Source organism: Equus quagga, chromosome 3 (assembly GCF_021613505.1).
Source record: "Equus quagga isolate Etosha38 chromosome 3, UCLA_HA_Equagga_1.0, whole genome shotgun sequence".
Lineage (NCBI taxonomy): Eukaryota > Metazoa > Chordata > Mammalia > Perissodactyla > Equidae > Equus > Equus quagga.
Genome location: NC_060269.1, coordinates 17,011,463 through 17,036,746, shown reverse-complemented (window position 1 = coordinate 17,036,746; position 25,284 = coordinate 17,011,463). Strand labels below are relative to the sequence as shown.

At 36.2% G+C, this 25,284-nt stretch overlaps 1 protein-coding gene across 3 annotated transcripts in view; it reads left to right on the top strand.

The window, feature by feature from the left end:
- ANKRD50 (ankyrin repeat domain containing 50) overlaps positions 1-21,944 on the top strand; it is a 50,373-nt gene extending 28,429 nt beyond the window's left edge. For all 3 annotated transcript variants that reach the window (XM_046656508.1, XM_046656509.1, XM_046656510.1), the window contains 3 exons: positions 5,674-5,903; positions 13,448-16,998; positions 18,503-21,944. In XM_046656508.1, the coding sequence (XP_046512464.1) occupies positions 5,674-5,903; positions 13,448-16,995 (3,778 nt within the window). In that variant the 3' untranslated portion in view covers positions 16,996-16,998; positions 18,503-21,944. The remainder of the gene's footprint in view (positions 1-5,673; positions 5,904-13,447; positions 16,999-18,502) is intronic.
- The last annotated feature ends 3,340 nt before the right edge of the window (positions 21,945-25,284 follow it).

The window sequence follows — 25,284 nt, the reverse complement described above, 5'->3', positions numbered from 1 at the left end:
GCCATATGTAAGAAACAGTCAGACATTGGGGCTAGTAAGGGAGGGGGTTGTGGTGAGAACTCCTGCCTTATGTACATCCGCACAGCTTCTGATCTTAATTGTCTGGCGAGAAGTAGAAGCTCAAAGAAATTGTTCATCTTCATAACTCAGAGACATAAGGGAAATTCTTACAAGCTTGGGCACTGGATATACTAACCAGCAATTACTGGTCCAGAAAAAACTTATCTTATTGAAGAAGAGCTGTCACAAGATACATCAAAACATACCTCAAGAACAAAATGGGGAAGGAATCTGAAAGACAGCACAAGAAACACTCACCAGAAAAATGTTGCCATGGTACGAAAGGAAGTCTGTGGCCAAACATACTGCCTTAAATGAAAACATAGTGAGCGATTGCCTGAGTTAAACAATTGCATGAAGCAGAGATATAAGTGCTTGGAGAAGAGAGAGTGAGACAGAATGAGTTGAAACAAACCCAAAACATGTATAAGGATTTACTCTGTGAAAAGGGAAATATATCGAATTACCAGGAGAAAGACACATAATGCAGTAAGTAGTTTGGGGATAGCTGTGGGGCCATGTGGGAAAAAATTGGAACCCTAGTTCACATCTTATGTCAAAATTAATTTGATTAAAAAATAAAATGAAAACGTTCAAAGCTTTTGAAGAAAACACGAAGAAATGTTTTTTAATCTTAGAGTTGAGAAGGCCCCTCAGAAATGTGACATAAAACTCAGAAGTCATAAAAGAAAAAAACCTGAGATATTATCTCCATAAAAATTAAAAAAAGAAATTGTACATGTCAAAAAAAAAAAACACCTGGAAAAAGTGAAAAGAAAAATAACAAATGGTGGAAAATATTAGCAACAAATTTCTTTCTTTCTTTTTTTTTTTTGAGAAAGATTAGCCCTGAGCTAACTGCTGCCAATCCTCCTCTTTTTGCTGAGGAAGATTGGCCCTGAGCTAACATCTGTGCCCATCTTCCTCTACTTTATATGTGGGATGCCTACCACAGCATGGCTTGACAAGTGGTGCAGTGTCCACACCCAGAATCCGAACCAGCAAACCCCAGGCCGCCGAAGTGGAACGTGCAAACTTAACCACTGCACCACCGGGCTGGCCCCAAATTTATTTTCTTTAATACTGAAGAGTACTAAAAAAGAGAAAAATTAACCATCTTTGAGGAAATTGGTAAAGGGTATGAAGACATGGTTTAAAAAGAAGAAATTTGACTCCTAGGCATATATAATAATCATGATTGACCTCATGATAAGGAAATGTAAATTTAAAGTATAATGATACTATTTTTCAAGTATCTGTGGAAAAATTAAAGAATGTTAATCACTATTATGGAGGGCTGTGGAAACAGACACTCTTCCACAGCTGTTGGGAATGTATACTTACATAATGTCTAAAGAGAGCATTTTGGCAATATCTATCAAAATATACACAGACGTGCCTCTTATCCTAGCAACTCTAATGCTAGGAAAATATCCTCCAGATGTCCTTGGACACTGCAAGATGATATGTACAGCAACATGCTGGATTTAAACTGAACCATAGCAATAATCACATTAAATGTAAATAGTAAATACTCTAAGTGGCTGTTGGATTGGGTAACAAGTCAAGATCTAATTATATGTTGCCTACAAAAAATGCACTTTGTATGTAAAGAGACACATAGCTTAAATGTAAAAGAATGAAAAAATATATACCATGCTACCCCAAATCAGAAGAAAAGCTTGTGTAGCTACATTAATTTCAGATAAAGTAGATTTTGGAGGAAAGATTGTTACCAGGGATAAAAGAAGATCATTTCATAGTGATAAAAGGGTCAATTCCTCAAAGATAGAACACTCGTGTTTATTCTACTAATAACAGAGCTTCAAAATATAGGAATCAAAAACTAATAGAATTGCTGGCGCTGGCCCAGTGGTGAAGTGGTTGGGTTCACACGTTCTGCTTTGGTGGCCAGGGGTTCGCTGGTTCAGATCCCGGGTGTGCTCCTGCACACCGCTTGTCGGGCCATGCTGTGGCAGGCATCCCACATATAAAGTAGAGGAAGATGGGCACAGATGTTAGCTCAGGGCGGATGTTAGCTCAGGGCGGGTCTTCCTCAGCAAAAAGAAGAGAATTGATGGCAGATGTTAGCTCAGGGCTGATCTGCCTCAAAAAAAAAAAAAAAAAAGAAAGAATATAATTACAAGAATACAAGGAGAAATCTTCACTTACAGTCAGATATTTTAGCACTCCCCTTTCAATAAATGATAGACCAAATAAACAGAAAATCAGGAAGTATATAAAACATTTGAATAGCGCTATCACCAAATTGACCTAATTGACATTTATAGAACAGTCCACCCAACGATAGCAGAATACACATTCTTTTCAAGCGCCCACACAACATTTACTAAGGAAGATATATTCTGGGCCATAAAACAAGTCTTAACAAATTTAAAGGTTATGCGAGTTATACAAAGTATGTTATCTGATCACAAGTGAATTAAATAATGATAATAACACAATGACATTAACTACCTGGGAAATCCCCAAATATTTGAAAGCTATACAACCCACTTCTAAATACCTATGTTTCAGAAAGGAAATCAAAGGGAAATTATTTTGAATGGGGTGATATTGAAAATACTTAGAGGGAAATTCATAACATTAAAGGATTATATAGCAAGAGAAGAAAAATATGAAACAGTAATTTCAATTTCTGTTTTTAAAAACTAGGAAAAGAACAACAACCTGGAGTAAGCAAAAGAAAGGAAATAATCATCAACTCTTGTCGCTTTCATCCACCAGCTTTTTCTCAGATCTGTCTACTTCATTCTACCCCTGCTGCTACTACTTTATTTAAAATATTGGTTACAGATGGTCAGTAGACCATACTGGATGAGTGTAGACCAGGATGACCATTCACCCTGGTTTGCCTGGGACTGGTGGGGGAGGTGAGGGTGGGGTGGGGGGGAGGAGTAGCAGACAGGGAGGAGGGGCAGCTGGTTCCCAGGACTCAGTCCTTAAAACTGGGCAAGTCCCAGGCAAACCAGGATGAATGGTCGACCCTTGTGTAGGTGCTGGAGCCAGACCTTGTACTTGAATCCTTCCTTTAGCTCCAGACAAGCAACTTAGCCTCTTGTGTCTTGATTTCCTCATTTGGAAATGGGTGTTAGAGTAGTACCCATCTTAAAGAGTTACTGTGAGAATCGAATAAGTTAATGGATGTGTAAAGTGCTTAAAGCATAGAAAGCACTGAATTAAAGTTAGTGGTGGTCTTGGCGATTAGTTCAGGGTGGAGATTGGTTGCTTTCTTTCTCTCTCTCTCTTTTTTTAAAGTTCTGAGCAGTAGCCTCCTGTCTCACTTTTTCCTCCTACACTTACCCTGCTTCAGGCTTTCCTTCACATGCAGCCAGTTGTCTTTTTAACACAAATATAAACATACAATTTCCTGCTTCAAATACTTCAGTGGCTCCTCAGTCCCCTTAGGTCAAAGTCTACATTTCCTAACAAAGTTTACAGAGCCCAGCATTCACTCATTTTCCTAATTCTTTTCTTCCATGCTTTGTTCACTGGTCTTTCTCTTCTCCAAGCCTTTGCATGTGCCGTTGCTTCAACTAGATTCTATTTTTTCTTTGTGTTCTCCCATACTCTGACTTTTTCTCCAGACTCAGCTCCTCCTTCTGGCTTCCCTGACCTCTGCCTGCACCCTGTCCCTATCAAAGTAGATTAGTTGGCCTTCTTTGTACTCCCGCAGCACTGTGTGTTCTCTCTGAAGTGGCACTGATTATAGTATATTACTATAGTATTATATATACTATATATAATGTAGTACTGCTCTCCTATAGTATTGGTTTTTCATCAACCTTCTTTGTTCTCGTAGTAAAGGAGATGTATACATAAGATACAATGAAGTAAATATTCCCAAATTTAGCATATTCCTTCTGCCAGGATTGCCTTGCCTTCCCTTTATTACCATTTGTTGTAAAATTTATTGTAAATTTATTACAACTCCTGGAAAATTATAATTGGTTCTTCAAAATTTAGTTCATCTTGAACACCTAATACTTGAATATTTCTTTGCCATCCTCTGCCTTTCCTGTCCACTTCCCTTGATCATTTCTTATCTACCACGTTAGTAATTTTACTGCTTTTTATCGTAGCACTGAGCACCCTGCATTAAAGTTATTTGTTTTCCATTCTAGACTACAACAACGTCAAGTCTTTATTTAGGATCTACTATGGGCACGGCAGTATGCCCATAGTAGATTTTTTTGTTGATTCAAATTAAAAAACCCAGTATGCTGGGCTCTGGGGGTATGCTCATGAGCAAAGCTAACATAGTCCCTGTCCTCTGATGCTTACAATCTAAATGGAGAAATAAAAATTAATGATATTAAATAAGTAAGTATAATATTGCAAATTGCCTAGTGCTGTGAAAGAGAAACGTTTGATGTTATGAAAGCATATGATAGAAGTTTAACATGGAGAAAGTGACTCAAGCTTACAGTTGAAGATTAAGGAGGAGTTAATTACATGAAGAAAGAAGGGAAGCACAAACCAGGCAGAGGAAGCTACGAATGAAAAGGTCCTTGTGTAACTGTCTGTAATAAGTCATGGAAAGAAGGCTGGTGTGGCCGGAGCAACCTTGTGAAAAGGTTCCTCTGGCTGCAGTAGGAGCTCTGGAGGGGAGTGGTTGGAGGCATGTAGGTTATTAGGTAGCCCAGTGAAAGGGGTGATGGTAGTTCGGACTAGGGTAATGACGTTACAGACTGAGGTGGGTTTGAGAGATTTTTATAAAGAAATTTTGAGAGGACATAGTGATACATTGGATCTTGGTTGCTATGGGATTGAAAGATTGAGAGTTGTAGAAAGGATTATCTGCAAATTTCTGAGATTCATAACTAGATGGATTATGACCTCTTCACTGTTTTATCTTTCAGTCTGATTCAGCATGTGGCCTGCCTCAAGTAAATATTTGTTGAAAATGAATGAGCATTGTTTTAGTTACGAAAAAGTTATATTCAACTGAAATATAAATTATATGAGTAGAAAATGCATTGTTCAGTGGGAATTAAACCTAATAATTTATTCTTTGCATTGAAATTTGAACATACATCAAATGGGACCTAACCTAGTTTATCTTTGTGCAATCTTTTAAAATAAAATTTGTGTGCAACAAGCTAGTATAAGGTGCAGTCATTTTCTAAGAGAAATGATGACAAAACACGTCTAAATTCTATATAACCATTGATATTTTTCTTCTTATTAAAGTGATCCCCGAAGTTGGGGTTTTTTTTCCCTTTGCAACACATTTCAGCTTCATTATAAACAATTCAAGCTTTTTTATTGTTGATTGAAAAACATTGGGGAGGGAATATTGAAATCTATTTCTTCAAGTTCCTATTGCTCTTCTCTGTAATTTTGCTGAATTACTAATACACACACACACACATTTTATTGTGGAAAATCTTGTTATTGGAAATGTAAACTATTTAGGACCAGAGTTCTCCTTAAAGTAAGAAATTGGAAGTTGTACAATATTTTTATTCTAAAATCTTAATTTATTTTTTCTTTAAACATATTTATAACCTGTAATACTAGTGTTTGAATAATAAGTTTTAACATCATCGCCAGTAACATTGAAAATGCTCCTGTGACTCTGTTTTACAGGTGCGTTCTTCTCCCTCTTTTGGGAATGAAGCCTCCCCAGCAAAGCCTGTATCTTCTGGTCGATTCTGTTGATGAAGGGTGTAACGTTCCTGAAGGGGAGCAGACATCTACCAGCTTATCTGGGACTGTTGCCGAGCTTTTAGCTGGGCACCATGAGTTCTTCCCGCCATGGCTCCTGCTTCTCTGTTCTGCCCGAAAACAGAGTAAGGCTGTTACTAAAATGTTCACTGGTAAGCATAATTATTCTCAAATGTTTTTCATTGATGAAGTCTAGTGTGTGCGTTTCTTTCGTAGACGAGAGTACGCGGTTGAAAATCTAATTGTTGCTTCTACTCTTCAGTCAGCTATTCTATCTGTTCCATTAGCTAATCTCAACTGTAGTTTTTTAAGTTGTGTTAAAAACAAGCCATAGAATGTTTTAAGATCATTCGACATTACCTTTTTCTCAAGATTCTTTCCCTAACTTCCTTAGTAAAGGTTAGGAGTATTTCATGCTTGCTGTACTTTTGTAGGGCTGCATTTATTATGCTATTGTGTCCATGATCAGTTTAATATTTTTCCTAACTATTCCGAGCATCTTGAGAGTAGTGAATATGCCTTTTAAAAAAATGAGTGGCAGGGGCTGGCCCCATGGCCGGGTGGTTAAGTTCGCGCGCTCCGCTGCAGGCGGCCCAGTGTTTCGTTGGTTCGAATCCTGGGCGCGGACATGGCACTGCTCATCAAACCACGCTGAGGCAGTGTCCCACATGCCACAACCAGAAGGACCCACAATGAAGAATATACAACTATGTACCGGGGGGCTTTGGGGAGAAAAAAGGAAAAAAAATTTAAAAATCTTAAAAAAAAAATAGTCTTTAAAAAAAAAAGTGAATGGCAGTTACTCTAAGACCTTTTTTTGTGTAAGAGGAGAGACAGAGTCAATAGCTTTTGAGGATACCTCTTGAAATACATTCTTTTTTTAACCCTTTTCTGATGTGTGAGAAAACAGTCTATATAATATATAAAAATACATGATCAGGTTTTTTCCTTCTTTCACTTTTCTTTTTTTCTGACTTGACTTTTTTACTCTTTTTTTTCCTATCACAGTAAAGTTGTGGTGACTCCTGTTAGATTTTGTAAAACACTCTTTTTGCTCTGGGAAATAAAAGACGTGTAAAACAAGGACCACTAACAGGATTTATGGTGTAACTGGAGAGAGAATAATCAAGTTATTGGTTAATTAGTCATATCACTTTTAAATCGTTCTATACACTTTCCCAAGTGGTGAAACCTTATTAATTTGTTAAAATGATTTCCTATAACAGCTTTGTTCCCTCTGTCGGCTTGTCTCTTTTAGATTCCCCTGCTACTAATGGTGGTACTTTTGGTCTCCATTATAGTATTCTGTTTTGTTTTAGTGATAAAACTGCAGTTGATAAAAGTTTGGGGATTGGAATGATAATAGCTAATACTTATGCAGCATTTAATGTGGCGGGCACAGATAAAGTGGAAGCCCCTTTTGGTCTGTCATCCCGTTCCTTTCTCTTCTTCATTAGAGGCAGCTAGTATCAGTTTATTTTATATCCTTCCAACTCTTAGCTATATTCTGTATATTTTTATAGTTTACATAAATGAAACACTGCATAGACCATCTCAGCTTTTACCATTCACTGGCTGTGTGATCTTATACAACTTACTTATCTGTGCCTCAGTTTCCTCATCCATGAAATAGGGATTATACGTTCCTGTTACTTTCCTCATAGGGTTTTTGTGAGGTTAAGTGACAGATTGATTACATGTGAAGCACTTAGAACAATGCCTAATACATAGTAGGTGCTTCATAAACATATTGCTGCTATTATTCTTGTCATTATCTTTATATCCTCTTTTTTTAGCAAACATTATTTTTGAGCACTACTCCTATTACTGCTAAGTAATTCAGTTCATTGCTTTAAAATGCTGTATACTATTCCTTCCCATGAATAAATTTCCAAGTTTTCCATTATCCTGTTCATGGACATTTAGATTACTTTAGTTTTTCGCTATTATAAAAAACACTCCGTGAAAATGCTGTGCACATCTGCTTGTGCACATGTGCCAAAGGTTTACATTATAAACCTAGACATGGAATCGTTGGGTTACAGTGTGTATAGTTTGAACTTTAGTTTATTTTGCCAAATTGCTATCTAGTGTGCTTGAAATAATTTATGCATCTACCAGCAACATATAGATTTCCCTTTTCTCTACATTCTCATCGTCAACATTTGTTATTTTCACATCTGCTTTTTTCTTCTTTAGGGTCTTGTGCGTGCTGTTCCCTCTAACTAGAATGCTCTTCCCCTGAGCCTCTTACTGTCTTAACATTTAGTTCTCTGCTCAAATATCAATCTCACACAGGCTTCTCTGTTTTTCTATTCTATTTCTATTTTTGCCTCCCCAGCTACTTAGTCACATGCTTTCTTTCTTTATATCTTGTTTTATTAATACGTCTTATTACTATTGAACGTTTGTTTGTATGTTATGTTTGTTTGTTTGTCTGTGTCCTCCACTAGGGCGTGGCCTACACGAGAATGGGAATTTTGCTCGTCTTCGCCACCGCGATGTCTCCCCAGCATCTAGAACAAGAGCTTAGAACAAAGCTCTCATTCAGTTATTGCGAATAAGTGAATTTGTATTTTCTTTGAACCATGTCTTGGTGGAAAAATCAGTGAACTGGGAGGAATCAGGAAGGACTGGGTTATGGTCAGATTCTCTTACCCTGCGCCTTCCCCTCAGTTGTTGTTAATCATTAAACATGCTGGGCCGTACATAAGCATTTGACCTCATTTCTGTTGATGATAGATGTGGAAGTTAGGGGTAAACACTGAAGAATGTTAGTGAAGTTATTAATACATACTGTTAAATTACTGTCCAGAAAGAAAGAGATTATATTCCTACCTGAGAGTGTTGATTTCTCTGAACTTCTAGTGTTGAACTATATCTTTTTTTTAATATTTGCAAAGTTGGTATGTGAAAAATAGTACCTCATTTTTATTTGCACTTCTTACTTACTGTTGAATTCTCTCTCTCCCCCTTATGCTTATTTTGTCAGTTTGTCTCTTTTTTTCCTGTGAATTAGTACTTTCTCACCTTTACATATATTTCCTTCAGGAAGTTAGTGATACTCTTATTGATTAGTAAGAGGTCGTTTGTTTTATATTCTTTTATTCTTTGCAACTACTTTCTTCAGCTTTTTTAAGTTATTGTAATTCTTTTGAAGTCTATTATATGTAATCTAATGTATTGTCCTTCACTGTTGTATATTTGTTCTTATTTTTACATTTAGTGATTTTTATCCATGTAGTATGTATTCCGCTGAAGGGAGTAAAATAAGGCTCTAACTTGTATAATTTATCAAACCACAAATTTTCTCAGCACTACTTACTGGCCCCCATACCATTAGTTGGTGATGCGGCTTTTATTGTACATTAAGTTTAGGTATGTGTGCATATATGTGTGTCTGTGTGTTATTGAGATATTTCTAAACTGTCGCCTCTTCTAAACTATCTGTTGGCATTTTTGAGCAAATGCTGCATTGGTTTAATATTTTTAATTTTCTTACACAGTTACTTCCCAGCCCTCTTTGCCATTAATATTATTGTTCTAAATTATATATTTTTACCTTTATTCCTCCAGGTTGACTTTAATAGCATATTTTTTTAAAATTATAACTACCAATGATATAAACAAAGAAATTTTTTAATTTGGTTAAAACTTTTATTTTAATTTAGGAAATGTTTGACATTTAAAATATGCTTTCTTTTCATAAGTGAACATAGCATATTTTTTCATTTATTCAACTTTTTTCTTAGATTTTTCAGTTTTCCTTATATATGTGTTACACATTTCTTTCTGCTTTTTGCTATTATTTTAAGTTGAAATCTTTGGATTTTGAATTGAGATATATGCATTCAAAATTAAAATTGACAGATGTATCACCATAGGGCAGTAACATTAAGATATTTACTTTCTCTAAATCAGTTTCATCTACTCATATCTGAAGATGTAACTTTTTGGAAACAGATTTTCTGTTTTTCCTGATGTATTTACTATACTGACTAGTAGCATTTTCATTAAATAAAAATTTTATTTCATTTCAGGTTAGAGTTAATTTAATGAAAATGGCTTTGGCACTTAAGCAGAATCTTGACTAATACGTGAGGGTATTATTATAGGCTAATAGCAGTTGGTACTTGTTATGGTCCTGGGAGAAATAGCAGCCCATTTGAAAACATTTTGTGCACAAAGAAATCAACCCTCAAAAATTTTTGAAGATTTTTGTATATATTTATTTTATCTGATTATAAAATAATACATATTCCACATAGAAAATGTTTTAAATGAGAACTACTCAAATATTGCATCATTCAGAAATAAAGTAATAACTGACCACCAACATTTTGTATTAAATTCTGTATATGTTATACTACCTAGTTGAGATCATAGTTTACATCCATTTGATTTCCTGCTTTTTAAATTTAATATTTATAAGCCTTTTAGTGTCACTCTGTTGTCTTTTTAATAACTCTTTTAATGGCTGCATAATTTATTAGTATATCAATATGCCAGAAGTGACCTTTCTTACTGTGCGCTCTTAGGTTTTATTGTCCTGGTCCCCATCCCCACAGGCTCTTCAGGATAATGAAGAATTGCAGCGAGCACCGGTTTATAAATATTGGCACAGGGCCTATCATTCCTTCACTCTGCTCACCACCGCTGAGTGGTCTCATGCCCTGAGAAATGTTTTAAGTAAGGATAGAAATGTGGCCCAACATTTCACTAAATCGTGTTTTTATTCCCCTAAAAATTTTGAGCGTTTTTCAGCCTTTTCTTATGAAATTTTTTTAAAGCACTTTGATAGCAATGTGTTAAATTGTGCGTGTTCATAATAAGGGAGTTACATGTATAAGTTACAATTTAAAAAAAGCGATTATTTTCAGTAACTTTAACTCAAGATATTCAAATTGTTGATTAACAGATATTCTTAGTTCTGTTTTAATGAGCAGATAATTGTCCTTAATGAGAAACATAATAATTTATTCTATCCAAATTCATATTACTAAGCATTTAGATTTGGGAAAGCTTTATTTTTTAAATTACAAACCTTTTCTGTCTGTTCTTTGTGACATTTTCTCTCCTTCGTTTTAGAATTAATCCGGTGCCCCGGCCCTCTACCCCTTCCTCCTCTATCAAGCACTCGCATTTTCTTTCACAGCTTTCTATGCCTATTCTCATCTTATGGAGAGCAAACTTTAAAGTCAAAACAGGCAGAATCCTGGATCTATAGTTTACTAGGTGTGTTACTCTGGGCAATTTACCTAACCTTTCTGAGCTTTAACTTCTTCATTTTTAAAGCAGGGAAACTTATAAGCCTGACTTAAAGAAAAGTCAGATATGATAAGTACTTGACGGGCTGCTTTAAAAATAGTTGATTCTCAGTACATGTTGATCTCCATTGTTTCTTTCTCAGCAACAGAACCTGTTACTGTGGAGGCTTAGGCTAGATTCTGTCTTAGTTATCTCAAGTTTCAATCATGATATCGTAGTTAAGTAGGTTTAAATTATATGTATTTACTTAGAGTAGGTAATAGGATCTTTCATGTGAATCAGTCAGTATCTACAAGATCACTTTGGAAACTTGAAAACAGTGTATAATGTCAGATAGCCGTTGTTTTTAAAAATGCTTTTTATTAGCATCATGCCAAGTGTTTTCCAACTTAAATTGTTCTAATGAATTTTTAAAGCCAAAAGCAAATGAACACAGAAAACGGTTGGAAGCAAGCTATCTTATATCACTTGTAAATGTAGATTATTATGAATTTCTAAGCATGTGTTAAACTCTCTTTGTGTCAGGAATTTTTTTTTCATAATTAAAATTTATCTTTTGGTTAATTCTGTGGAAAATGCCCAGTTACATGTATAATCAGTTAAAGAGGTGTGTGTGTGTGTGTGTGTGTGTGTGTGTGTGTAATTACAGATTCCATTTTTTGTATAGATTTAGAGCTATGCAGATTTGTTATTTCTTCATGTGTCATTCTTGGTAGGTTGTATTTTTCAATAAATTTGTCCCATTTCATCTAAGCAGTTCAAACTCATTATCACAAAACTGAATTTATCAGCTTTTTCTCCAAACCTATTGTTTATCCTTCAGTGGTCTTTTTTTCCATCGTGTTGGCCAAGCGGGAAATTACTGTCAGCTTTCACTCCTCTTCTGTTTCCTTCTCCACACTCACTAAGCTCTATGCAATTTAGCTTTTTATCAGTAATTCTTGAATCCATGGTTTATTTTTATCTTTGCTGCTGCTGTGGTTGTTGAGGCCCTTAGTGATTCTTATCTAGACCTTATCACGGCATCTTTAAAAGGTTTTGCCTATAGTCTCTACTCCAGTTCTTCCTGTTTAGTGATGTTGGAATGATCTGTAAAAATGCAAACCTGGGGACTGGCCCAGTGGTGCAGCAGTTAAGTTTGCACATTCCGCTTCGGCAGCCCAGGATTCACATGTTCAGATCCCAGGTGCAGACCTGCATACTCCTCATCAAGCCGTGCTGGGGCAGGCGTCCCACATATAAAGTAGAGGAAGATGGGCACAGATGTTAGCTCAGGCCACTTTTCCTCAGCAAAAAGAGGAGAACTGGCAGCACATGTTAGCTCAGGGCTAATCTTCCTCAAAAAAAAGTAAAAAAATGAAAATCTGGTCACTTTATTGCCTTGATCAAAATTCCTCACTGACTTCTTATGACAAAATAAAAATCTAATCTCCTCACCTAGTACCTGACATACTGACATATAGTAGGTGATATAAATATATATATTTGTGATATATATATGTTTTATTCAATGGGTAAAAGGATATTTTACTTAGTATTAATTGACATTGCTAATCTTTGCTTGATTTCTGGATTTATCTCTAAAGGAAGTTCATTCACTCAGCGTTTTTTTTCTTTTGTAAGATGAATACACAATTGTCTAATAAATTCATGTTTAGAAATCAGGATATCTTCCTTTGGAAAATGAAATTGTGGTTTCCTGTAAAGAAGTTAAAGTGAATTTCAAATAGCTGTGACTAGTATGTTTTTAGGTTGCTTTGAGTTTTAAGTTGCTTTATTTTTACAGTGCTGAAGTTTTGTTAGCTTAATTTGACCAAGTTGCATCTTAATGGTCAAGCTATTTATTGACAGTTGAGATTTATTTTAATTTTATAACACATAAAATAATGTAATTTAAAAGCAGTGACAGGTGATGATGTAAATACTCATGCCCATAATTAAAGCTAGGGTACATTCAGGTATGTAAATAGAAATATGTAAATTTGTCATATGAGAAAGACCAGGTTGTAAAAACAAACAAACTTTATTTGTTATATCTTCTGCAACGTTCTCTCCTAGTCATTTAGGGGTTCAGAAAATCTTGACAAGGTGCTTTTATGGATATGTATGTAAGACTGTCTATTGCTTAGTTTAGTTTCTGTTATTGAAGTTGAGAAGAGAACTGAGCCATAAAAGAAGAGGAAATCCTTCCACTTGTAGATAGGAAAATGAAGCAGTTTATCTGCCATCAGTGTGTTTTTACAGAAGGAGAAGAAAAGTGATTTATATACTAATAGATATTAATTTATTAGTATTAGCTGATTTAATATTGCTTTATTTGCTTGTTAGTTTATTATACATTATATGTTAAAGACATTTTTTTTGAGTATATGGCAACTTCTATAATCATTTTCAACTGATGGCATCTGCTTTTTTGTCTCTTCTGTAGGTTTTCGAAAAATAAGTTTAGATGACCTTCGGAAGGCGTATATTGTTAAGGATGTTCAGCAGTACATTCTTCATCGTTTAGATCAAGAAGAAGCTTTGCGACAACACCTCACAAAAGAAACTGCAGAGATGTTAAATCAACTGCACATTAAAAGCAGTGGATGCTTTCTTTATCTAGAACGAGTCCTAGATGGAGTTGTAGAAAATTTTATTATGCTGAGAGAGATTCGTGACATCCCAGGAACTCTGAATGGTCTGTATCTCTGGCTCTGTCAAAGACTTTTTGTAAGAAAACAATTTGCGAAGGTTCAGCCTATTTTGAATGTGATTCTTGCAGCCTGCCGACCTTTGACTATAACAGAATTGTATCATGCAGTATGGACCAAAAATATGTCATTAACTTTGGAAGACTTTCAACGCAAGTTAGATGTGCTCTCTAAACTGCTTGTTGATGGACTAGGAAATACGAAAATACTGTTTCACTATAGTTTTGCAGAGTGGCTTCTGGATGTGAAACACTGCACTCAGAAGTATTTATGTAATGCAGCAGAAGGACACAGAATGTTGGCTATGAGTTATACCTGTCAAGCCAAGAATTTAACACCATTGGAAGCACAAGAATTTGCTTTGCACTTAATTAATTCAAACTTACAGTTAGAGACAGCTGAGTTAGCTCTGTGGATGATCTGGAATGGTACACCTGTCAGAGACTCCCTGTCTACTTTAATACCCAAGGAACAAGAAGTGCTACAGCTGTTGGTTAAAGCTGGGGCTCATGTCAACAGTGAAGATGATCGTACGTCATGCATAGTCCGACAAGCCTTAGAAAGAGAGGATTCCATTCGGACATTATTAGATAATGGAGCTTCAGTAAATCAGTGTGATTCAAATGGAAGAACATTACTGGCTAATGCTGCATACAGTGGCAATCTTGATGTAGTGAATTTACTTGTCTCTAGGGGAGCAGATTTAGAGATAGAAGATGCTCATGGACATACACCACTCACCCTAGCTGCTAGACAAGGACATACCAAGGTGGTCAATTGTTTGATTGGGTGTGGAGCAAATATTAATCATACTGATCAAGATGGTTGGACAGCATTAAGATCTGCTGCTTGGGGTGGCCACACTGAGGTAGTCTCTGCACTCCTTTATGCTGGCGTAAAAGTGGATTGTGCAGATGCTGATAGCCGAACAGCTTTGAGAGCAGCAGCTTGGGGAGGACATGAGGATATTGTACTGAATTTGCTACAACATGGTGCTGAAGTCAATAAAGCTGATAATGAAGGTAGAACTGCTTTGATAGCAGCAGCATACATGGGACATAGAGAAATTGTGGAACACCTGCTGGACCATGGAGCAGAAGTGAATCATGAGGATGTTGATGGCAGGACTGCACTCTCTGTAGCTGCCCTTTGTGTGCCTGCAAGTAAAGGACATGCATCAGTCGTTAGCCTTTTAATTGATCGAGGTGCTGAAGTTGATCATTGTGATAAAGATGGCATGACTCCACTGCTAGTAGCTGCCTATGAAGGACATGTCGATGTGGTTGACTTGCTCTTAGAGGGGGGAGCCGATGTGGACCACACAGATAACAATGGCCGTACACCCCTCTTAGCAGCAGCTTCTATGGGCCATGCTTCAGTTGTAAACACACTTTTGTTTTGGGGTGCAGCTGTGGATAGCATTGATAGTGAAGGTAGGACAGTCCTCAGCATAGCTTCAGCCCAAGGAAATGTTGAGGTAGTACGTACTCTGCTGGATAGAGGGTTAGATGAAAATCACAGAGATGATGCTGGATGGACACCTTTGCACATGGCAGCTTTTGAAGGTCACAGATTAATATGTGAAGCACTTATTGAACAAGGTGCTAGAACAAATGAGATCGATAATGACGGACGAATACCTTTCATATTAGCCTCGCAAGAGGGTCATTATGATTGTGTGCAAATATTATTGGAAAATAAATCTAACATTGATCAAAGAGGTTATGATGGAAGAAATGCACTGCGGGTTGCTGCATTAGAAGGGCACAGGGACATTGTTGAATTGCTTTTTAGCCATGGAGCTGATGTTAACTACAAAGATGCCGATGGTAGGCCTACACTTTATATTTTGGCCTTAGAAAACCAACTTACAATGGCTGAGTACTTTTTAGAAAATGGTGCAAATGTAGAAGCAAGTGATGCTGAAGGAAGGACAGCACTTCATGTTTCCTGCTGGCAAGGCCATTTGGAAATGGTGCAGGTTCTGATAACCTACCATGCTGACATCAATGCTGCAGACAATGAGAAGCGATCTGCCTTGCAGTCTGCAGCCTGGCAGGGCCATGTCAAAGTGGTTCAGCTGCTGATTGAGCATGGCGCCGTAGTTGACCACACATGTAATCAGGGCGCCACGGCACTGTGTATTGCCGCCCAGGAAGGACACATTGACGTTGTGCAGGTTTTATTAGAGCATGGTGCTGATCCAAACCATGCTGATCAATTTGGACGCACTGCTATGCGTGTTGCAGCCAAAAATGGACATTCTCAAATAATTAAGTTATTAGAAAAATATGGTGCATCTAGTCTGAATGGCTGTTCGCCATCTCCTGTTCACACAATGGAGCAAAAACCTCTGCAATCAGTGTCTTCAAAAATGCAATCATTAACAATTAAATCAAACAGCTCTGGTAGTACTGGTGGAGGGGATATGCAGCCTTCCTTGCGTGGTTTACCTAATGGGCCAGCTCATGCGTTCAGCTCTCCTTCAGAATCTCCAGATTCTACTGTAGATCGTCAGAAGTCATCATTGTCAAATAATTCCCTGAAAAGCTCAAAAAATTCATCTTTGAGAACTACTTCATCTACAGCAACGGCTCAAACAGTGCCGATTGATAGCTTTCACAACTTGTCATTTACAGAACAAATTCAGCAGCATTCATTGCCACGCAGTAGAAGTCGACAGTCGATTGTTTCCCCGTCTTCCACAACGCAGTCCTTGGGACAGAGCCATAATTCACCGAGTAGTGAGTTTGAGTGGAGTCAAGTAAAGCCCAGTTTGAAGTCAACTAAAACACATAAAGGAGGGAAATCAGAAAATTCCAGTAAATCTGGGTCAGCTGGGAAAAAAGCTAAACAAAATAACTCTTCACAGCCAAAAGTTTTAGAATATGAAATGACTCAGTTTGATAAAAGAGGGCCTACAGCCAAATCTGGGACTAGCGCCCCGCTGAAGCAAATGCCAGCAGAATCTCAGTGCAAAATTATGATACCTTCAACTCAGCAAGAAATTGGTCGATCTCAACAGCAATTTCTTATTCACCAACAAAGTGGGGAGCAGAAGAAGAGAAATGGAATAATGACAAATCCAAATTATCATCTTCAGAGCAACCAGGTTTTTCTCGGTAGGGTTTCGGTCCCACGAACAGTACAAGATCGAGGGCATCAGGAAGTGTTAGAAGGGTATCCTTCCTCAGAGACGGAATTAAGCCTTAAACAAGCCCTGAAGCTTCAGATTGAGGGTTCTGACCCGAGCTTCAACTATAAAAAGGAAACACCATTATAAAAGGTAACGTTGCATCAACTTAAAGGATAAAATATCAAAAGTATATAGTTTCCTCTACTTAGAATACTCTTCCCTAATAGTTACGTGGCCAGTTTCCTCACCTAATCACTGCTGAGATACCATCCTCTCAGCAAGACCTTCCCCTGTCACGCTTTTGAATTTGAGTTCTGCCTCCGGCACTCCGTTTTCCCTTTCCTGCTTCATTTTATCCAAAGTACTTAATATGTAACATCCCTTATGTATTTTACTTATTGTTAGATTCATTATTTGTCTCCTCCCAACTGAAATGTAAGCTTTGTGAAGGTAGGGACTTTGATCTGTTTTGTTCACGGATACATTCCATGTACTTGGAATACTGCTTGGACTTATGGTCATTTCTCAGTAAAAATGTGTTGAATAAGTGAAGGAATGATTATACTATTTATGAGTCTCAGATTAAGGATTCTGTCTACAGTCATTTTCCCTCTTAAAAGTTCTTCAGTGGTAACAGAGGGAGGGGCTGTTTTTGTAATACTCATCTTTTTGGTTTGAATAAAGTCATATATATAGCGCTTAGTAGATGGTTAATAAATGTTCATTTCCTTCCTTTTCACTCTGGAAGAAGTTGAAGCTTTAATCAGCAAAAGGTAATTTTCATTATGACACACCTCTTAAGAAATTTCAAAGTAAAGTTCACACACACCAAGAATAGGTGGCGAGAGGGTATTTAGGGTCCAGTATATTTAGACATAGGAATTAAATGTGTTAGCCTCAAAATAAAGTCATATTTGTCAAATAAAAACATTTTTTTTTCCTTTCCACCACAATGGATGCTTCACTAGTTACATGGGGGAAGTTAGTGGGAAAATAGATACATAATTTTATATCATGGATACTTTTTCAGAAGCACATTTTTCGTTTTGGCGATAAATACAAAGATTTCATTAGGAATCTTTGCTAATTTATGCTACCAGTATATTTATCACACTTTGCTTAGTCATTTTTCATTCTCTAACAAAATCAGACTCTTTCCTTTAGGAAACTGAAATCTCTTTCTTTTACTTCTTTCGTCTTTGGAGATATATTTTAGGAGTATTTTAGGTGCAACGTTGTAGTGAATAAATTCCCCATACCTTCTAATAATAAGCACCCTTCAATGTGAATCTCTGGAAACTGATCAAATCTCATTCAAAAATAATTTTTATGAAGTAGTTAATACATTCTCCAATGTGATTTATTTTAAAAATATTTTGTTCTGATGACAGAACCCTCCAACTCTCATGATACCATTTGTAAAGGCAAAGTGTAAATATATATTAAACAGTAACATGTGAATTAAAAGTAAACATTTGTGGAATCTTTGAAAGTGACATAAGTTAAATAATGAATCTCTAATAGATAGGTCTACTTTGTGTTTTACATAGTAAAAAAAATATGCATGTATTCTTATATAGCATCTTAAAACTGTATGTAGCTATATAATAACTATAATGTAGAAATAATTTGTTTTTTTTAACTTTTGCGTTAGTTTCCTGGTCCGTGAAACAGAAGACGTTGTGATTGGAGTGGTTCTTCAGCTACTGGATGGAAGCATAAAATGCCTGTTGATTTGCTGAAAAAAAATGAAGAATGTGCTATCTGCAGTACAGTTACCTTACTTACTGTAATGTGCCTCAATAGTAAGGCTGCCTTCTCAGTGTAACCCTCTGTGCTTAAACAGTTTTATTTTGTGTGCTTTGTATTCACTACACAAGAATAAGCACTTTTTTTGTAGTGCAGGTATATACTGCAGTTCCCTGATAAAAGCTGAAAAAATTTTTGAGTAAAGTTCTTTAAGTTAAGATTTGATAAATGTGCATGTGCCATGATCAAATATATATGAAAAGGCAGTGTTCCTTGTATTTATTTTTTTCTTTCTGTGGCAAACAAAACGTGAGCATACTGTTTCAGTCCCATTTGCATTGTTGTAGCGTATGGCTTGTTTCTTGTATCTTTAAAAATGTTGCTCAATAAAATAAATCAACTATTTTATGTTCCTACACCTTCAGCATTGGTTAAAAATGAGTTTCTATTTAATGCCACATTGAGGTGAAAAAATGGTTTCTTGACAGATTTTTTAAAAATAACTTCTAGTATTTTAGGGAGCTGCTCTAAGTAGTTTAAATTTGGGTTTCCCGGTAGAATCCTCCTAATCTCCGGCTAAAGGTGTCAAAATAACCCAAACCCAGACTCTGGGCAGAACAAAGTTCTGTCTCCTCCCCTGGGGTACAGTTTCACCTTCCACTCGCTTGTCGTTCCACCTCCAAGCAGACGGACTGTCATTCCTGAAGCGTGAGCATTCTCAGGGCCAGAGGCCAGCCTCAGTGCTGTGTGTGTAGAGGGAGACGCACCTGTCTATCTGAGGGTAGAGTTTTGATCCCTGAACAATTCATTGACTAGCCTTATCTCGTCCATCCAGCTAAATAAAGTAATTTACCAGTGTAAATTTTAATGCTGCTTCTCTTTCAGTTGTTTGTATTTTGTAAATCTCTTCGTGACTAAAATAGCCCCCACCCAAAATCAATTGGATCAATTTTCGTGGTTAGTTGGATGAATATTCTTGATGAATGTAACACGTTGCTGTCCTTCACAGATGGTACCACTAACCTGTTGCTTATAGCACATTTGTATTTTTTTATTGGTGTTTGATAAACAATAGTGACGGATTTGCATTTTTCTGTCTACATACTCTTCTGTTTTCTTCTTTGGACAATTGCTTGCAGGATGACAGAATGCCAGGGTTAAGGGTGGAATCTGTGACCAAGGGAAACAAAGTTGACTGCTCAAATGTGACCCACATCCTTGGCCTCCTGGGTGGCCCCTGAACCAGTGAAGGTAGCTTAGATGGGTTGTGTGTGTGTCTGGAAAGGTTCGGATTCATCGTTTAGAAGCCAAGTTTGATCTTTGAATAAGCCCTGAGAATCTTACAAAACCCAGAAATTCTATTTTTTCCATGTGCTGTTGATGAGAAGGAGGAGTGAGGAAAGAGAATTTAGAGATTCAGCACAAAACCATTGCTACTACTGGCAAAAAAATCTTTAAAAACTGTCTTAGTAATAGAGGTCAGTAATGTCATCTTCATATGTGAAGGACACACGTGATGCATTGCTCACAGAAGTAGAAAGGTGTAATTGGTTGTGATAAATGTTTCACTTGAATCTTCATGTAAGGCTTTTATTTTTGCTTTTGTTTTTCAAAGTCAGCAAAACTCATTCTGTTTATGTCATCAAGTCATTTCAGGAATAGGAGATAAGTTCAATTGATATTAAGGTGACATGGCAATATTGATAACTCGAATGTGAATGTTTCAAGTATTGAATTTTTGTCCCTATGGGACATTTATTAAATACACTTAATAGGACTCTTGCAAAGTAGCCTTAAAAGTGTTGATGATTCTATTAATAAATATGAACACATACTATTATTAGAACCAATCTTACTCATATCTCAAATACAGTACATTTACATTACTGTAGAGGAAGAAGCTGTAATTTCTTATTAGGTGTATTTTTCTTTAGAAAGAGAACCCTGAAAGCTGCCAGTTTTTCTATTAACCTTGAATTATTGGAATTGTATTTATTTAATTTTATTGTTTTTTTACAAAAATGCACCTTGTGGCCAAAGGGCAAAGATATGACTCATTACATAAGGGATTTATGTTTTTCAAAGAGCTAAATGTTTTCATATCCATTTTTATATAAACTTGAAACAGTTGGTAGGAAGAGAACCTGTTGGAAAAATAAGATTTTTCAAAAGTAAGTATTCCTCTGGATGTTTTTATACTAATTATGTTTTGGAATAGGACAGAAGTGGCTTTTCGTTAGGATAAGGATAATGCCCTGCTCTGCCTGTTTGTTTTTGTGGGGGATTTAAGACCATGACTGAAAATGGCTCTTGCTCCACTAAGAAGAGTAGAAATAAGTCCCCCAAATATAAAACTCCTAAATAACTATTATAAAAATTAAAATGTTTAAATTTTGTAAATCACCTGATACCACTACACACCTGTGACGCCATGTGCTTACAACATTTTTGTAACATTTCATCTGTGCCCATTCCCTAAAAGTCATGAGTTGATAGTAAGGGAAGTGACAAAAAATGTAGTTATGAAAAATAAAACTCTGAATGTTTGTAGGAAAGGTTTTGGAAGGAAAATTGCAGAATTCAGTGTGTACTACAAATACAAAATACAACCGATGTCCTTGTCCCTTGTCCTCACCCCCACCCCCACCAGAATCATCACTAAAAATAGTTCACTACTTAAAAAACAGGAGTAAATACTTTTCTCAATATTATTTGGCTATGCAAATGTTTGTTTTGCTTGATGTCCTCCATTTACGCTTCTCAGCAAATGTAGTTGCAGACAAATGCTTTCTTTTTATTTTTCCCTTGGTTCTGGGTATGTAAATAGCCTAAAATGTACATTGAATTTCACATTGTAAAAGTTTATTTTATTCCTTGTATTATATTAAGCAAAAATCCCTATGTATATGAAAGTGCATAATAAATATATTTGCTTTACAGAGGATATCTTGTTTTAATTTTATCCTTGAACATTCAATAGAACATGCATGACATGCTTACTTATTTTAAATAAATACTGAACAAATGAATTTGGAAACATTTTACAAAGAAAAATATGAGATATAAGAACTTTCCAAAGGCAGTTAAGAAGACAAAATGATCTAGCCTTTATAGCTTCCTAAAGCTTCATAAGGACTTAATGTTCTTTTTATTTTTTTCCTGACTGATAACATACTATATCTTACCATGTCAGGTTTCATGCCTCTGAAATTGCAGTAATCCAATAAATTGTGTGAATGTGTGCTCCTTGATCATCAGAGTATTGTGGCCATCTTACATTTGATATTTTGGAGTTTTATCGCAAACGTTGTTATTCATTTTCTAAATAAATGTCTATATATTCTTTACTCAGTTAAGTTGAGTCAATTTTTCCTGACCTTCAGCTTCCCCACTAGAACTTAGTATCATATATGTGTATATATGAGAGAATAGTAATAGAATATATATACGAAAGAGAGGTTTCTAAGAAGGTCAGCATGGTATTTTCTGTTAGGTAATTTTATCATAATTACAGGGTACTGCAGTAATTAATTACGTTATATTCTTTATAAATTTGCTGGATTAATAAAAATTTTATTCTAAAAATTTTTAGTAACAATGTTTAAACACAAATCGGTGACATACATAGAAAAATTTTAAAAGAGACTGGTTGACTAAATAAACTATGTTACAGAGTTTTCTACGTGGTGATCCATGGAAATACACTGAGAACTTGGCAATGACTAACGTTTTCACTCCTTTGCCCTAGCAGTTGGAAGGATTCCAACTAACAGTGAGATGCACACCAAAGGCTTAGATTCCTGAATATCTGGGAAAACTTCATTCATCATGCAAATATTTGCACAATTCTTATTTTTGAGATAGGGCCTCTCCTTGCCTGTCTTCCTATAAAATTAAAATAATCCAATATTGAAATGGAGTTATTTGAAATGTACTGCATGTTTAGATTTCTACTCTTTCAATACACACTATCATTGTCTTGCTAAATTTATTTCTTTAAGCAAAGTGTACCTTACGTATGATAAAATTCATGCTTTTTAAGGATAGTTTGATGACTGTATATAGTATAAACTCCAGCACAACTGAGATGTAGAGTATTTCCATCACCCCAAAAAGTTCCTTTGTGCATGCCCCTTTGAAATGAATTCCCTTCTCTCACACCCCCAGCCTCTGGCAACCACTGGTCTAATTTCTTAATAGTTTTGCCTTTTTGGAAATGTCTGATAAATAAAATATGTAGACACTGTTGTGCCTGACTTATTTCACTTAGCATGATGGTATTGAGATTCATCCATGTTGTAGCGTGTATGAGTAGCAGGGCTTTTAATGCTGAATAGTATTCAGTATTCTACTTGTAGAACTGTACCACAATTTGTTGATCCATTCACAGGATGATAGACTTTTGAGTTGTTTCCAGTTGTTGGCTATTATGAATAATGCTTTTATGAGCATTTGTGTTTAGACATTTGTGTTGACATGATTTCATTTGTCTTGGATCAATACCTAGGGGTGGGATTGCTGGGTTGCAAGGTAAGTATATGTTCACATTTCTAAGAAATTGATGAAACTCTTTACAAGGTGACTGTACCATTTTGCATTTTCATCAATGATGGATGAGAGTTCCAGTTTCTCCACCTTTTCACCCACATTTGGTATTGTCTTTTTAATTAAAATTTTAATTGAGATAATTGTAGATCCATGTGCAGTTGTAAAAAATAATACAGAAAGATCCTGGGCCAGCCCAGTGGCACAGCGGTTAAATGCACCCGTTCCGCTTTGGCAGCCCCGGGTTCGCTGGTTCAGATCCCGGGTGCGGACCTGGACACCACTTGTCAAGCCATGCTGTGGCAGGCTCCACACATATAAAGTAGAAGAAGACAGGCATGCTTATTAGCTCGGGGCCAGTCTTTCTTCAGCAAAAAGCAGAGGATTGGCAGTGGGTGTTAGTTCAGGGCTAATCTTCCTCAAAAAAAAAAAATAATAATAATACAGAAAGATCCTAAGTACCTTTCTCCAGTTTCCTCTCATGGTTGCATCTTGTGAAACTATAGAACAGTATCATAGGCAGGATATGAACATTGATACAATCCACCAATCTTACTCAGATTTCTCCAGTTTTACTTGTACTCATTTATGTGTGTGTGTGTGCGTGCATGTATTTAGTTCCGTTCAATTTTATCACATGTATAGGTTCCTGTATCCACCACAGCAGTCAGAATACAAAAGTTCATGACTACAAGGATGTCTCAGGTTGGCCTTTTATAATTACATTCACCTGCTTCCTACCCAGCCCCTCATTCCTAACTACTAATCTAGTCGTCATTTCCATAATTTTGTTATTTCAAAATTGTTAAATAGAATCATAGAGTATGTAGCTTCTCTGGATTGGCTTTTTTCACTCAGCAGAATTCCCTTGAGATTTATCCAAGTTGTCTGTTATGGTAGTTTTTCTTTTTATTGCTGAGTAGTATTGCATGGTATGTATATACTTCGGTTTATTTTTCTGTTCACCCATGGATGGACTTCCAGACCGTTTCCAGTTTTGAGCTCTTATGGATAAAGCTGCTATGAATATCTGTGTATAGGTTTCTCTGTGAATATGAGGTGTCATTTCTCTAGGAGAAATGCCCAAGAGTGCAACTGTTGGGTCACATGGTAATTGCGTGTTTAGTTTTATAAGAAACTGCCAAACTTTTCCAGAGTGATTGTATCATTTTACATTTTCATTACCAATGTATGAGTGCTCCAATTTCTTCGCATCTTTGCCAGCATCTGGTGCTGTCTTTTTTTATTTCAGCCTTTCTGGTGTGTAGTAGCACCTCATCATGTTTTAATTTGAATTTTTCTAATGATGTGTTGAACATCTCTTCATGTGTCTATTTGCCATCTATAGATCCTCTTCAGTGAAATGTTTGTATCATTTGCCTATTTTCTAACTGAAGTCTTTGTTTTTTTAAATGTAGAGTTTTGAGAGTTCTTTATATATTGTAGCTACTAGTCCTTGGTCAGATATGTGGTTTGCAAATATTTTCTCACAGTCTAGCTTGTCTTCACTTTCCCCATATAGTCTTTTGCAGAGCAAATGTTTTCAATTGCAGTCCAATTTATCAATTTTTTAATTATGGATTATGCTTTTTCTGTCAACTCTAAGAACTCTTTGCCTATCCCTAGATCCCAAAGATTTTTAGCCTTTCTTTTCTAAATGTTTTACAGTTTGTACATTTTCTTTTAAGACCTTGATCCATTTTGAATTAATTCCTGTATTAGTTGTGAGATTTAGGGGGAGTTCCTTTTTTTGTCTATGAATGTCCAGTTACTTCAGCACTGTTTGGTAAAGTTTATCATTCCTTCACTAATTTGCGTTTGCACATTTGTCAAAAATCAGTTGAGCATATTTGTGTGGGTCTATTTCTGGGTTTTCTGTTTTGTTCTTTTGGTCTATCTGTCTTTCCCTCTGCCGGTATCACACTGTCTTGATTACAGTGGATATATGGTAAGCCTTAATTTGAGGTAGAGTGATTCCTCCCATATTTTTTTTTCCAAGATTGTTTCAGCTTTTCTAGGACCTGTGCCTCTCCATGGACATTTTAGCTATTCCAGAGCCTGTTCCTTTCTATGGAAATTTTAGAATCGGCTCTTCTAAAACGAAAAAACTTGCTAAAGTTTTGATAGAAATTGCATAAACCT